Source organism: Phaseolus vulgaris, chromosome 11 (assembly GCF_051622355.1).
Source record: "Phaseolus vulgaris cultivar YP4 chromosome 11, ASM5162235v1, whole genome shotgun sequence".
NCBI classification, from domain to species: Eukaryota; Viridiplantae; Streptophyta; class Magnoliopsida; order Fabales; family Fabaceae; genus Phaseolus; species Phaseolus vulgaris.
Window position 1 is genome coordinate 43,474,363 of NC_143508.1, and position 16,609 is coordinate 43,490,971.

The window sequence follows — 16,609 nt, forward strand, 5'->3', positions numbered from 1 at the left end:
ATACAAATTATAATAAATACTGAATAATATAAATTCAAAAATACAAATTATAATACATAAAAAAAATAAAAATTCATAACATTAAAAAAAATCAAAAAAATTTAAAAAACCACCTACCTTGTGTGAGAAGCCTTCGTTGGTGAAGAGTAAAGAAGGAGCAGATAGCGATGGTGGTGGCAGCGGAACCGGTGGCACTCAATGAAGCTACGAAGGAGAGAAAAACAAACAAGAATGAATCAGTGCAATGTCAATGTAACAGTGTAAGAAACGAAAACGAAAACGAAAACGAAAACGAATCGGTGCAGCAACTGTGAATATGAGCAACGAAAGAACTTTACCAAATGTGTATGAGAAGAAGGCGAACGGGAATGTAGGAACAATGCAAACGCGAACTGGAACGAAGCAGCAACAGTGAAAAGGAAAGGCGGTGAAGAGAAACTGTTTAAACTGTGGCGCGTTCCAAATATTTAGGGTAAAAATGCGGTTATTGGTAAGGCCGCATTTGTAAATCAATACGCTTTGATTTACAAATGCGGCCTTACCAATAATTGCATTTGTAAATAAACATAATTTCAAAAATGCCACCGCGTTTTTTACAAATACATTTAAGCGCGAACCCGCACTTAATTAAATAAGTACAACAAATTTGTGATTTTAGGTGAAATCTTGTGATAATGTAGACTACTTCTGATATTGTTTCTCATAATTTTTTATTTAATTAATTGTACACTTTATTGCTAGTATTTTTTTTATAGAAAAATGTTTGACAAGTGCACTATGAAAATACTTTGAGATAATGTAATCCCAAAATTAATTCATTTAAATAAAAAAATATTTTTATCTTCCATTGTAATCTGGTGCATCAATATGTCAGCATTCTCTTTTATATTGTAGTGTCGTTTTTAAGGTAGGGATTTTTGAAATTCTTCTTTGCTGTTGGAGTAGTTTTTCCTATAAATTTATCCATATTGCTGTCGTTTTTAATATATTCATATAATCTAGTTACATCTATGTTATATGTTAGGGTAGATTTGAAAGTTTTAGTTTCTATTTTCTCGAAGTCCCTAATTAAGGCATTCACACATAGTGAAAGGAAGGCATATAACATTTTTGTTTTACTATCTGTATTAATAAACTTTATGTGAACAAAAATATATTAAGGGGTTGAGTTTACTTGGTTGAGCAAGAAATGCTAGTTATGGTCACACATGTTCAATTCTAATACATAAAAAATATTCTTTTAAAGAAAAAAAAGTAAAAAACCTATTTATAAAAATGTGGGTGGACATACCTTCATACAATAATAAGAGGAAAATTCTCCCTCCACCTCCACGCATTCCATCTTTATCTCTATATTAATTGAAAAGTTAGTTTTAACCTTTTTAAAATTTTAAATAACTCTAAATGAATCATAACCTCACATTTATAAATAATCTCAGTTGCACTTCTTACCTCCCTTTCCGGCGCAATACTTCAATTCTTCTTCCACCACTGCATTTGAAATAACAATTTCAGTTAACATGTTTTAATTTACTCCGTAAGATAAATCCACCCTTATCTGAGGGCTTGGGTCTATTGAAGTTAGAATTATTTAAAAATTATATCAAGAAAATAACTATTGTTGCACTTGCAATTATTTCATAAAGTAGACTTTTATTGCAACTTGAAACAAACTATGAATCTTTGAAAGCAAAATTTCATTCTACCTTGCGAAGATAAATATATTTTAGTTTTGTAATCCATTTTTCCACCTAACTATTTTTCTTTGGGGTTTTATGGCTTCTGAATATTATAATAAACGAACAAAAACACAATCATCACCAACCACCACAAACAACTACTATTACTTGACAATGAAAAAGACGTCGCACTCTCTATCATACTCAGAGTATTGTTAGAATTAAAAAGAGTAGGAGGTGTAGAAAGAATTTGTCTAATAACTTCTTAATCTCTTAATGCATCTTTCTCATCTAATACAATAAAAAAATACATTTTCCACAATATATTTAAACTTTTTAAATTACATAGTTAAAATAATATATTTTATCATTTGACTTTTAACTATTGTGATTACATGTTCTATAACAGTTCATAACGAAATTTCAGTGATGGAATCCTACACCACCCTGAACAGAGCACTAGCAATGAACGATCCGAATTCTACAATTCTTTTACAATTTTGAAACTTTTTAATATATTTCAGGCATTATTTTTGAAGGTTTACGAATTTTAAAATCTTCACTTTTATCCCAAAAAAAAAAGGAAAATTCTTCGTACTCCTTATAAATTGTAACCTGCACCCTTTGAAATCTTCAAAATTGCCCTTTCATTCCAGAATTAAAATCTGAAATTAAAAAAAAATACTTTTTAAAAAGGTAAATCAGATTAGATTTTTATATTCCAGAAACAAAAATTTGGAAATGTATTCTTGAAAAAAAATCCAAAATCCAGAAAATTTAAATCCAAAAACGTAATCAAGAAATGGGTTTTTGGTCTGTACAACCCTTTTATTTAAGGTCATTTTTATCATTTCATATAAAAATCCACTACAGGTTCAAGTTTGATTGGGTGCAAAAAGTATTTGCCAAAAACAAAAGCCTATGTCTTAGACCATGTCATTGGGCCAAGGCCCATGTGGAGGCCTAGTATGGTTCTTGTGAATTCCATGTGAATCTTATATAGAAAAATCTTCAATAGGTAAGAAAACTCTTTTTATTTACTAGAAAGTTTAATTATATTTTTAACTTTCTAATTCGTTTCATGAATGATTTTAGTCTTTTAAAAGCTGTTAATCTAATTCATTCCTCATATGTCTAAAATTTAAGCTAATTTCACTTGTTATTAATTGCCAAATTCCAGATATTTTTTATGATTTGAAACTACAAATCCTGAACAAATAATTCAGAAGCATAATCCCAGTCTTATTCAGGAGGAATACTCAAAATATTGAGTTAATGAATCACTTATCCATTCACATAAATCAGTACATATTACACATGCATGCATACAAAGTGTCATTATACTGATCATTGCAAAAGGTGCATGGTGACTTCAAAGTTTATGAAAGAGTTCTAAGACAAAAGAAAGGGACAAATATCAATCACCATCATCAATAACGTTTTCAATGTCTTTCACCATTATACAGAAGCTTCCTTGAGCTGCTTTGTGACATGGGCGAAGTAATGGCCATGGTCGTTCGCATGCATGGACTCTACCAATGTTAGGTCCTGTCTTGTAGCGTAAATTGCTGCACCATAAGGAGTTCCACCTTTCACTTCCTTCATATTGCTGAACTCACCATTGTATGTAAATCCTATTCCAAATGGTACAAAAATCATTCCATGATGAGCCAGAGGGGTGATACCAGTAAGCCTGTCATAGATTTCACAATGAGTAATGTAAAGTTTCTGATTAAAGTCTTGTACATCAACCTCTGATTGAAATCAGGGAACTGGGAATTGTAAGAAAAAATTACAAACAGGAAGAGGGTCTTATTACACTGCAATCTCTTGTCCACCACCTTGGGAGGTGGAGCTGGTGATGATTCCAGCAGGTTTGCCTGCAAGCTGTTGTGTTTTGCATAGATATTCAGTAGCATCTAGAAAAGCCTTGAACTGAGCAGCCATCATTCCAAATCTTGTTGGGAATCCAAAGATAAAACCATCAGCCTCAGAAAGATCATTGGGATGAATGATTGGTACATTGCTCTTGGATGGAGCTCCCAGCCTAGCAAGCTCCTCAGTTGGCAGTGTTTCAGGTACCTGCTTGTGTGTTCAATAAAGCCAAGAGTGAAGGAACAATGATGTTTATTTAGAATTTTAAAAGCAATTGTTAACTGTAACTAGAAGACTAGACAGATTTTATGGTATGAAAAAATGGAATATCATGAGTTAGGAACATCAAGAAATGAAAGAAAAACACATGCCTGCCATAGTTTGGCCTCAACACCTTCTACTGAGTTAACTCCAATCTCCACATTCTTTGCTAGTCTTTCTATACCCCCATACATTGAATAGTACCTGTCAAAGTAAGGAAATTTTTCGTATATTTTTTCAATCAGGCTCACAGAAACAAGCTTAATAGTTTACCTCAGAACAAAATGAAAAGGTAATGAAGCAAATATTATTGGTGAGAATACAAAAGAGAGTCTATGGTCTTATTATGCAGAAAATGTCCTTCGCATAATCTCAGACATTTTACCACAACTTCACAACCATCCACATTTTTTTCTTATAATCTCAACAAAGATGCATCACATCCTAGAGGGGTCATAATCCAAGAACCTCAAAGAACATGGAAATTTGAAAGGCTTCACATTAATCTGTTAAAGAAGCTTGCTGCACATGCATCAATTGATGCAAGGGAGAAAGAGCAAGGTACTAAAAAAGAATAGAAAAATGTCAAGAAAGAGAGAATGGAGTAACGCATCAGATGCATACACATTAGATGAACAAGTTATCAATCAAAAAAGTTATGAAGAATCAATTGGTGAAAACAAGAAAGGCTTAAAAAGTGCATACACAATGTAAATTTTGACGGGCATTGTGGTCTCCAAGTGAAAGGTTTCTCTGCTTCTCTTTCTCTGTAGACAGTATTCAGGTAAATGATGAATTGAACAGTGTACTTTGAAGTTTGTGAAAAAGGGGAAGGTCGAGGCTCAAGCTTTATATGTGCTTTTACCTTATTAACTACTCATTTTGTTTCTAATAGAACCTTTCCCGCTAAATATTTTATTCTCAACATGTAGTATTTTTAATCATCATAATAGGAATTAAAAGAACTAAAATTTTATATAAAGACTAAGATTGGATTAAAAATAATATATGTAAAAACCAAAATAGTATGTTTTTATCTAATATAGTTATTATTCTTTATTATGTGCAATGAACAATAATAATATTAATTTAATATAATTCATTGTTATGTTTTTTTTCTTTTTAAGTTTAAATTTGAAATCATTCGTTTATATATAAAATATGTTTTTTCCAGTTCCTAGTTCTAAGGTTTCAGAAGTTATATTCTCCCATTTGGCACTTTGATCCACTCTTTTCTATCTTCTTGTAGAATCTCTACCTCATTCAATCCTTCCTAATGATGAAAAATGGGTTGCCCAAACTAATACAGTGAAATAATGGAATTTAGTATTAAAATTTGACTTGGGATTAAATTTAAATCCTATTCCAATGCCACCATTATTCGATTTGGATTACTTTGTTAAAATCCTTAAAAATGCGTTGAGTTAGGCGTATTTTAATCCCTAAATTTGAATATAAAATTATTTATGAATTATTATTTTTTAAATCTGAAATTTTTCTTCTAGGAATGAAAACTATAAATAATTTGAAAGTATTTATTTTTTATTTGAATACATTATTAACTAATTTTATTAACATTTTTTTTATAATAATGGTATTTTGTATAAACTTTGTCAATGATCAATCTCTTTGAGAAAATCAATTTCAACGTTCTTTGACTTTCACTATAAGAAAATTATTAAATAAAAATTAAATTTATAAACAAAAATAATTGGTTATTCTATGACTAAATTAGTTTAAAATAATTTTTATTATTAATAAAAATTTATAAACTAGTTTCAAAATTAGTATCTAATTAGCTATCAAGGTGATGAAGGACTATCCAAGCCACCATACACGAATAAAGATAGAAAAATTGTCTATATAAATAATAGAGTAATGATGTATAAGACCTGTATTTTGATTTACTTTTAAGGGTATTTTATAGATGAATCAAAGACACCCTCGAAACCCTCACTTGTCACACAAGCAAGGGTCTCTAGAGCATCTTAGGAGGACATACACGATCCTTCTTAAGTCACCAAACCTCACCATGGTTAAACTTACTTAACTAGGTTTATGGTAGCTTAAGGAGCAAGCTACCCTCGCTATCTTCATCTATAAATACCTCAAGTAAATTTCATGTATTTAGATTTGCAATTAATGAATGAAGTATTTAGATTTTGAAACTCATTCTCTCCTAAATCTCCCTTGCTAGAGAGCCTTGTTCTCCTAGTAAAATCCTAAGAAAGTTGGTCACACCTCTTTCTTTTTCATAACACCTCAAACTTATTCCAAACATCACCATTTACAATCACTTTTCCACCGATTGAGTTCACTCAAACCTTCATCAAACACCTTTCCTTGTTGTTCGCTGCAGAACCTCATAAGTTGCATTTTGTTCTGATTTGTTTTCTTACTTTCTTGCTTTTAATCGGTTCAATTTGTGTTCTAAGTTTTCTCCCACCACTTAAAATATTTTATTATACAATTTAAATGGTTAGTTTGATGTTTTGTTCAGTGCATTTGGCTTCATTTTATTTCATATAGTTTCTGCAACAAAACCTACTGAAAACAACATGTGTTCTTCAGTTTTGCTTTGATGTTCTTCATTCTTTGTTGTTTTTTTTGAGTTTAATTCCATGTATGTGTGCATTTAGATCTTGTTTATTGTTTCTAATCCTTGCCTGTTCAATGTCACATCCAAATCTTGCTTAGTTTTTCTTAATTCAGTTAAGTTTTGTTGTTGCATGCTAAGTGTTTGATAGTTTGTTAAAAGTTCCTTTGAACTTTTTGAGTATATGCTTTGGTGCATTTCATTTTTACCTATTCTTGAGTCTCTTAACTTGCTATTAGTTCATTAGTGAGTTTCTTTTATCCATTTTCAATCAATGTCTTGAAGTTTTGTTCACTTGTTCTTTAGGTTTTTTATTCAGTTCCTATAATTGAATTTATTCTGATCTTGTTAACCATCCAAATCTTGTGAATTTTTTTATGAACCTTAACATGTATAAAACATCCAGTCAAAAAGGCATGTCGTAATATGAACTACAAAAAAAAAAAAATTCACAAAAGCTCGGACGTTTTTGCTATATCACAAATAGTTTCAGTGTACTTGTAACTCTCGGTTTTCAATTTTCTTCACCTAATTCTTTTGGTGATTTAGCCTGAAAATTTTACCTTATTTTGTTTCATATGTTACCTATCATTCGTTAAAATTTCATTTTCATTACAGTATCACCATAGGACTCGTCTAGCATTATACTTGCATTTCTTTCTTTGCTTTCTTTTTCATATTATTCCTTTCTTTTATTTTCTTTGCTTTTGCATCTCTGTGATACTTTAGGATTTTCATTTTCTTGTGCTTAGTTAACCTTTCTTTGGTTTAAGTTCATTTACACATCCATACAAATATTTTACTATTTTTAAAATTATTTCGAAGTTTTCTTCTGGAAACTTTTTTGAGATATCATTTAGATAAGCTTTGGATAGGAAAGTCTTGGTACTTAAGAAGTCCTTGTGACTCACCTCGCTTTCCTGGAAGTGAACTTGAACACTTCTCACTTTAGATTCCTTTACTTAACTTCACCAACAAAATATAAAAATTCTTTTGACACTACAAAAAAACTCACCAAAGCATTCATACTACTTTCTTTGAATTTGTAAAGAACTCGCCAAAACTTTCATATTACTTAACTTGATAACGTGGTAAGTATGTCTACATATCTATGGATGTGTATATATATGTTATATATATATGTATGTATATATTTATTTATGTATGTGGCATATATATAAATATATATATATATATATATATATATATTGTATCTCTTTATGTATAAATGTGTATATATACTTTATGAATGTTCTTGTTATCTATATGAACAATATCTATAGACTTTAAATAAAAGATGGAACATCAAATATTTTATTTTGTATGTTTAGTTTAACATGTATATTTATTGTTTGTTACAATCTAATTCAAATTATTAAATATATAATAACAATATGAAAATAAAAAGAATATCTAGAATTAAATTTTTAAAGCGATTTTTTATGTAACAATAAAGATTTCATTTAGAATTTAAATTTTAGGATTTAGAGTTTTCACTATAAATAGTAGATCTTTCAATAGACCTATCACATAAAGTTTTTTTTTTTCTATCGTCTCTTTCTCTACGTTCGTAGTAGTCACTAAAGCATTCATACTATTTTATTTCAATTTGTAAAGAACTCGCCAAAACTTTCATACTACTTAACTTGATAACGTGGTAAGTATATGTATATATCTATGGATATATATATATATATATATATATATATATATTATATATATATATATATAAATATATATAAATATATATATATATATATATATATATGATTGATTGATTTTTTTCAAAAAAATTTATCTATTATAATTATAATTATGTTATTTTATTTTATTATAGTATTATTATTTTATTTTCTTATAATTACTATTATTTTATTATAATTATTTCTACTTTATTTTTGTTGGGAAAAACGGGTAATTTTCCCACTAAAACAGAACCCTAACAAAGCTATCCGACAAATAATATTGAATAAATAAAGCGGAATAATAAAAGAGATAAAGAGAAAAAAAACACACCCGAAAATTGTTAACGGAATTCGGCCTGTTTAGCCTAATCTCCGAGCACAGCAAAAAAAACTCACTTTTATTATGAGAGAAGATATTACAAATTGGGATATATTACAGTGAAGGAGGAGAGTTTAATTTATAACCCTCAAACCTCCTTCCCAAACAATGAACTCACCGATGTGGGAGTTGGGATTAAGCCAAAATCAACAATTTTACTATAATTATTATTAGTTTATTTTATTATAAATATGTTATAATTATTATTATTATCTTATAATATATATATATATATATATATATATATACACGAGTGATTGATTTTGCTAAAATTTATTTCATTATTACATAATTACTACGTTATTTTATTATAATTATATTTTACTATTATTATCTTATAATTATAATTATTATATTATATTATAATTATAATTATTTTATTTTATTATAATTATAATTATTATTATATTATATTGTATTATAATTATCATTAATTTATTATATTTATAATCATTATTACTATATTGTATTATAATTATGATTATTTTATTTTATTATAATTATAATTATTTTATATTTTATCTTCTGATTAATATCTGTACAAATAAAATAAAAATTGGGACAAAAAAACACTTTTTCATCTGTTATAATTTACTTGTATTTTCATGGTTTATTACAATCTGATTCAAATAAGAAAAACAATTTTTTATTTTTAATATAAACACACCTATTCAAATAAAAGAAGAGATCGAATATAATTAAATAAATAATAACAATTAAATAAAAGATATGTGTAGAATTAAATTTTGAAAATTTATTTTATTTCATTACTTACTAGATGCTTATGACAATGAGAATGAGATGGTGTATGGAAGGAGAACATTCAATGGAGTTCAACATCAACCTATTCATATGGGTTTTCCTATATCATCTAGTTTGGCTCATAGTTTTTCAGTTGTTCCCCCTAATGCAAGACACAATGCAATTGGCATCCCTTTGTTACCGCTCTCTAACCATTTGATTCAAGGTAAAAATGTCTCATTTTCTTTTTTTTATTATTTTATTATTTCTATGTTGGAGATCACACACTGGTTAGAGTTAAGGACATTTCATAGTATATAAGTGGGTGTAAAACTCACCTTATAAACTGGTTTAATTAAAATTTTAATCGCACATCATATTTTATATTGCAAAATATTTTGCTCTCAAATTGAGTAATAATTTTGTAGGTTATACTTATTGGATGAAATTGGGTTGGACTTTCACTCTTTTTTTTCCTTTAAAATCTTTTGCATGTTTATTATTAACTAGTAATTTTATATTATATAAAATAAATATTTATTGAAAGTGAGATATATGATTAAGAATATTAAGTATACAAAATAACAAGTGGTAGTTTAAGATATGTTTGATTTGTTTTTTACTAATTCACGGAGTTAATTTAAAATGTACATATAGAAAAGGGAGGATATTTAAAATGTTTAACTAATGAAGTGATTAAAGTAAGTCTTATTTTTTAACGTTTACATTCAGAGTTATGATCATAAATACTAGTAACATTTTAGCTAAATTTTTAGAAACTATAGATTCTGTTGGTTTTCCTAGTACATAGAAGAAAAAAAATATGAGAAATGGTTATGTGATAAGGTTAAAATCCTTCTTTAAAGATTAATAATTACTATGTATAACATATTAATGATTAAACCCTAAACAATTAATATTGATTTGGTTGAATTAATTAAGGTTTGATAAATTATTTTTTCGTATAATATTCTTTAAGTCAATTTTATTTTTTAAATATACACATTGTTTTTGTTAAAAAATATATTAGTTGACAAAATGAAAATAAATAATTTTTAAAAAAAATTATTATTTACTAATTGATAGTAATATTTATAAAAAATAAATAAAGGAAAGTCAAATAAATAGAATTACTCTAAAACCAAATTTTGGACATAGAAAAAAAATCACAATTCTTAATAAGGATGTCGAATGAAACGAAATAGATGAAATAATAAATAAATAAGTCATAGTTAAATATATACATATGCGTGTTGAGTCCAAACAAAAAAGTATAAAAAATGAATTGTTTTACTTTCTTGAAACTTTTCATATCTTTGCTCAAAGTAGCAAATTGATTATCAACTCATTGGAATCCATTGGGTATAATAACTGAGACATTCTAAAATACTTGTTGTAAGTCATGAATACCATTCAATATTTGACTAAGTATGTTATCAAATGTGAGTGATTGAGCTTGGGCTTTTTCTGCTCTTCTAGTGTCATTTTGGCAAAAGAAGATGATGATTGTGTTGTTTTGTTGTCTAAGACATTTGAATACGCGTTCCACGTAACGTCTATTTCTATTTATTCGTCTTTTTCACTGCAAAAATAATGATAATAACAATAATTGTTAATATTAATGATAAGGTTTTGGATGTTAAAACAATAACTATATCAGTATAACTTGTCTAAAATTATTTAAGATATTATCAAACAATATGGATACAAGAGTTCTAAACGGAAACTAATATCAATTTTTTCTTTTGTAATTCTTAGTAGTTTTATTTGTACAAGTGTGTAACCTTTATTTGTACAATTTGGGCATTGATGTAGAGTAGAACATGTTGATGATGAGTTGTGGGTTCTTGAACAAATTGGCTGAGAAGTTGAACATCAAAGGTTATGTCGGGTCTAGTGTTGGTGAGATATAGGAGTTTCCCAATGTGTCTTGTATAGGGATTGGGATTTTGAAGTTTATCTACACTTTCAAAAAAAAGCTTGGTGTTAGACATAAGAGGAATAGAACAAGGTTTACTTTCTAGCGTTCCAGTTTCTTCCAATATGTCAAGGGCTCCTTTCACATAAATTTATTTTTTCATAAATCTAGAATCCTCGAGACCCAAAAAGTATTTTAGTTCACCAAGAACTTTTATATTAAAATATTCATTTAGGAATTCTTTTTATTCTCCCAATTTCTAGTAACGAATCTCCTGCAAGAATAATATCATCTACATAAACAAGTAAAACAGTGAGAGAATTTTTAGTTCTTCTAGTAAATACAGAATAATCAGACTTTGATTGATAAAAACAAAATTAGTAAGGAAAGAGGATAGCTTAGCAAACCACTGTTTGCTGGCTTGTTTTAAACCATATAGGGACTTTGTAAGTCTACAAACTTAGTTTTGTGTTTCAGTTATTATCCCTAGAGGTTATATCATATATACTTCTTCATTAAGGTCTCCATGTAAGAAGGTATTGTTAACATCTAATGGATGTAAATGTCAATTTTTAATAAGAAAAATGGTTAAAAAAACGTCTAACATTAGTAAGTTTAGCAATAGAAGTAAAAGTATCTAAATAGTCAATCCATTCAAATTGAATATAACCCTTTGCACAAGCCTAGGGTTATGTCCCTCAATAGTTCCATCCGCTATGTGTTTGATCTTGTAAACCCATTTTCATCCAACAAGTCTTTTTCTAGACAGTGTTTGAGTAAGATACCAAGTGTGATTTTTTTGTAGAGCTATGATCTCCTTATTCATAACATCAATCCACTTTGAGTGTCTACATTCTTGTTCAAAAGATTGTGGTTTACTATTCGATGATATTAAATACAAAAGTTCATTAGGAGAATTTTTAAGTAATTGGAAGGGAATAAGTAGGAACAACACTAGTGCAAGTAAACAGAAATTGTATGTTTTATTTCTATTCTTTCAAGTTATGTTACAATGAATAGGAAAACCCCTTTTTATAGGGTTTGAAAAATCAAATTAAACTAACTACAAAAAATGTGAGATACTTGTGATAACTAGTATCTCAACACTGTAATTTCTTCCAACATGACAACACACATTGGTAATAAATTTCTTTCTTCCTTCAAATATTAGATTTTTTATAGTGGTGCTACCGACCACATTTATTCATCCTTAACTCATTTCACTTCATATCATCAAAGTAATCCTATTTGTGTCAAACTACCAAATGGAAATCAAGTCATTGCCAAGTATTATGGAAGTGTTTTTCTCAAATCAAAATCATGTCATAGACAATGTTCTGTATATTCCTTGCTTCACTTTTAATCTTCTTTCAGTAGCAAATTTGATTGATAATTTATCTTGTGTTCTTACCTTTGACTCTAACAGCTGTCACATTAAGGACACTAACTCCTTAAAGATGATTGGTGTAGCTAAGATGCAAGATAGGCTATATATACTTCCATATCATCAACTTCAAATCCAACCCACCAAATCTACACACACCATCATTATTGTTAATGTCAGCTCAAGTAGTCTAAAAATCCTTTGACATTTTCGATTATGGTATTGGTGTTATCAAGAATAAATTTTCATTAGTTAAATATTATAAATTTGTTATTTGTGATATTTCTAATTTTGTAAGGACAAAAAAAAATCCTTTCCTATTAGTACATCTAAATCAAAAAAATGTTTTAATTTTATTCATATAGATCTATGGAGACCATACTCAATACCATTAATTCATCGTCATAAATATTTCCTCACCATAGTTCACGAGTATTCGAAGTAGACATGAATTTTTCTTTTAAAACAAAAAATTTTATGTTGTCAAGACTTTGGAAAATCTTGTTGTTTATGTTCAAACACAATTTCATGCAGCAATAAAAATAAGAAGTGACTGATAACTCCTTAATTTCCATAATATTTTATATTAAAATATAGGCACTTATGAGTATTAATTGCTAATTTACATATAAAATAATCTCTAATTTATGAATTTATACTTTTCTACAATTTTTTGTGTTTTATAATTGAATAAGAACATTTTATTTCAAAATTTGGTGTTAATTGTAGGTTTTTAGGAAAAAATAGAAAGTTGAACTAAAGAAGAATGATATATGCTAAAAGGAGAAAACTGGAAAACCTAAAACACATAAAAGAGAGAAAAAAAGTTCAACTCAACATCGAGAATTCGTCAAATTAATTGGGTTGTTTTTATATTATTCTTATTAAGCTCATAAGCGCGACACAAAAATTCACCTAACCCTAGAAAATTAGGTTAAATAGGGGGCTAGAGGCACAATCCTAGTGTGTTAGATTGAGGGGAAAACACCACTGAGTAAATTGTAACCAATTGGGAGAATGGAAGCTGCTAAAAGTATGCGTGGGTAATTCTACACTTTGAGATTGGGAGTAATCTGTTCAAACTCTTATGTATTGAGTTCATATTTACATATTATAATATTCAGTTTTTGATTGATTATTGGTATTGATGTTTTGCTTTTAAATAGTTGTGACATGATTGAGAATCTTAAATTTGACTCAAAGGTATTTTTAGGGTTCTAACCTAAACAACAATACTTAACATATTTGAGTGCTAGAAATAAATTTCAAATGTTAGATTTTATTAACGTCTGAGTGTGATTCTAAGTTGTTTTTTAAAATATGGGAGAAATTGATATTTAGGAAACATTCTTAAGAATTTTATGTTAGAATATATGGCCTTAAACGAGGGGGGGGGGGGTTAATTGTTTAAGAGAGGCTTTTGAAATCTTTTTGAAGTTTAACAAAATTCTTTGTATGAATCCAGAACAGAAATCAGGTTAGCCAAGGACAAGATCAATAAAACAGCAAAGCAGCAGAAAAACAATCAGTTGTTTCTGCGAAACAATCGATTGTTTATGCTAATAAAGCTAAAAACAAAATGTAAATGAGCTTAAGGGTAAGAGAAAGATACACCAACAGTTTATACTGGTTCACTCTTAAACCAAGAGCTACATCCAGTCCCCAGAAAACCACTGGGTAATCCACTAAGTAATCAAACCAGATTACAACACACAATCCACCAAAGTAGTGACCTTGAACTCTTCAAGAAACACACTCACTTTGGAAAATCACACACCAAGAGTATTGATCTTGACCACCTCAAGAGCACACAACACTCCTTGGCAACACAACACCAGAAATACAGAAGGTTGAGAAGAGATTACACTTGTTTACAGAACAATCTGAAATCAATACAAATGCAATCCTATTCCACTCTCTTAGAAAACCCAAAACTTTGATGTGAATGTTTTAAATCTTGAATCAACTCTTTTTCACAACTGAAAAACTCAATTCTATTTCTCTTATCAGTTTGAAAACATAAACAAACTATTTATATTTTCCAAAGATTGGTCAAAACATTTAATGAAGGAGCGTATTCAGTTGGAAATCATTTAAAGCACATTGAACCACCAAAACAGAATTCTATTCGAATTTTCAAAGAAACAATCGGTTGAAACCACGAAACAACCGATTGGTTGGTTTGGCAGTTAAGTCAACCAAACTCAAATAGTTTTCAAACTTTTTAAAAACTCCTAAGAGTAAAACAACCGGTTGATTCGACAAAACAACAGGTTGTTTTTCACTTATGTGGAAAAATACTTTATTTCAAAAAGGATTTAAAACACATTAGCTTTAGATTCAACAAAGGAGTGGATTACAAATAAAACTACCTAGATCCCTCCTAAAACACAGTTGCAACACATGCTTGCATCAAGCATAAAGGATTTAGATTCTTCAAAGCACAATTTGAATTCTTCAAAGCACTTGATCACTCTTGATCAACATTTTATATGCAAGAAATCGATATAACTGAATTTTCTACGGGCATCATTTCAATCAAAGAACTTAATATTAACATGCTAATCAAAATACATGAGTGAGAAATGTTGAACCAAGTGTGTTCAAGCTTTGAAGAATCCAAACCCTTTGAAGGATGATGAAAGGCTGGCTGTGCTTGCTGTTGCTGAGCTGTCTTTTAGATAGGATCTGGGGTAGATTTTATGTATAATCCACTCTTGATTGAATCCAAAGCATAAGCACTCTCAATCCTTTTAAAAGAAAAGTGTTTTTCAAACTAAGTGAAAAACAACCGATTGTTTTATACTTAGGTGTTTTTAGAAAGGTTGAAAATTGTTTTTATGGTTGACTTGCTGTCAAAACCAAAACAATCGATTGATTCGTGGAAACAACCAATTGTTTGTTTTGGTACCATAACAGAAAACTGTTTTGTGCTTTGACTGAGCATTAGATTATTTTCTAACTGTTTACGCTCCAGTTTGTAATGCTTTGACCAATCTTTAAATGCAATTAATAGTTTGTTAAGATTATGAAACAAACAAATTTGTTTAATACAGAAAAACAAATTTGAGTTTTTCACAGATTTTGATTAAGAGAAAAAGTTGAGATTGCTTAGAGATTGAGTTTGATAAAAGAGTGTAAGATAGGATTTTCAGCTTGTATTGATTTCAGATTTGTTCGGTAACAAGTGTAATCCTTTGTATATTTTGAAAGAAACTTTCTGTGTATTACTGAGAAGTGCTATGTGTTCTTGAGGGAATCAAGATCAACATTCTTAGTGTTGTTGTGCTGGACCAAAGGAAGTGTGTGTCTTAAGGGGATCAAGGTCACTACTTTGGTTGTGTTGTAAGTGATCTAGGGTTGATTGCTTAGTAGATTTCCTCAGTTGTTTCTGAGAAGACTGGATGTAGCTCTGGATTTAGGGTGAACCAGCATAAACCTCTGTGTGCATTCTCTCTGTCCTTAATCTCTTTAAATTCAATTTTGATATTTGTGAACTGGTATAAACAAACGATTGCTTCTGCGAAACAAAGCGATTGTTTTTCTGGTGCTGTGCTTTTTGCTCTGTGTTTTGGCAAACTGATTTATTTATCAACTGTTTCTCAAAGTAATTTCATTCTAGACTTAAAAGTTTGCGAAAACCCTCTTTAAACCATTCACCCCCCCCCCCTCTAGTTTAAAGCCATACATTCTAACAAGAAAGATGAAACCTAATCCATACTTTTACAATTGAAGCAATTACTCTTTGATTTATTTTCCTGTTAATTCTTGCCATTATAACAATCTTCAAACCAACTTTTTTTTGTTATGTTTTATATTTAGCGAAAATTGTATTTGAATAGTCAATTGTTCCTTGTGGGATCGATATCCGTCCTTAGAGACATTTATTACTTCCGACAACGCGATGTTCTTGCCGTAAAATGTCATCAATGACAATAAGACTAAATTTTTCATGACTAATTACTTTTTCAACAAAGGCATAATGCATTAAACATCATGTGTCAATAATCCATAACAAAATAGTATAGTTGAAAGGAAATGTTGTCATTTATTAAATGTAGCAAAAGCTCTCATGAGACAATCTCACCCAA

At 28.9% G+C, this 16,609-nt stretch overlaps 1 protein-coding gene across 1 annotated transcript; it reads right to left on the reverse strand.

The window, feature by feature from the left end:
- Positions 1–2,937: 2,937 nt before the first annotated feature.
- LOC137825055 (NAD(P)H dehydrogenase (quinone) FQR1) lies at positions 2,938–4,638 on the reverse strand. Its single transcript, XM_068630731.2, has 4 exons — positions 4,521–4,638; positions 3,926–4,019; positions 3,499–3,761; positions 2,938–3,372 (listed from the first exon to the last, which is right to left on the reverse strand). The coding sequence occupies exons 1-4, from the start codon at positions 4,541–4,543 to the stop codon at positions 3,138–3,140; spliced, it is 615 nt and encodes a 204-aa protein (XP_068486832.1). The 5' UTR covers positions 4,544–4,638; the 3' UTR covers positions 2,938–3,137.
- Positions 4,639–16,609: the final 11,971 nt, after the last annotated feature.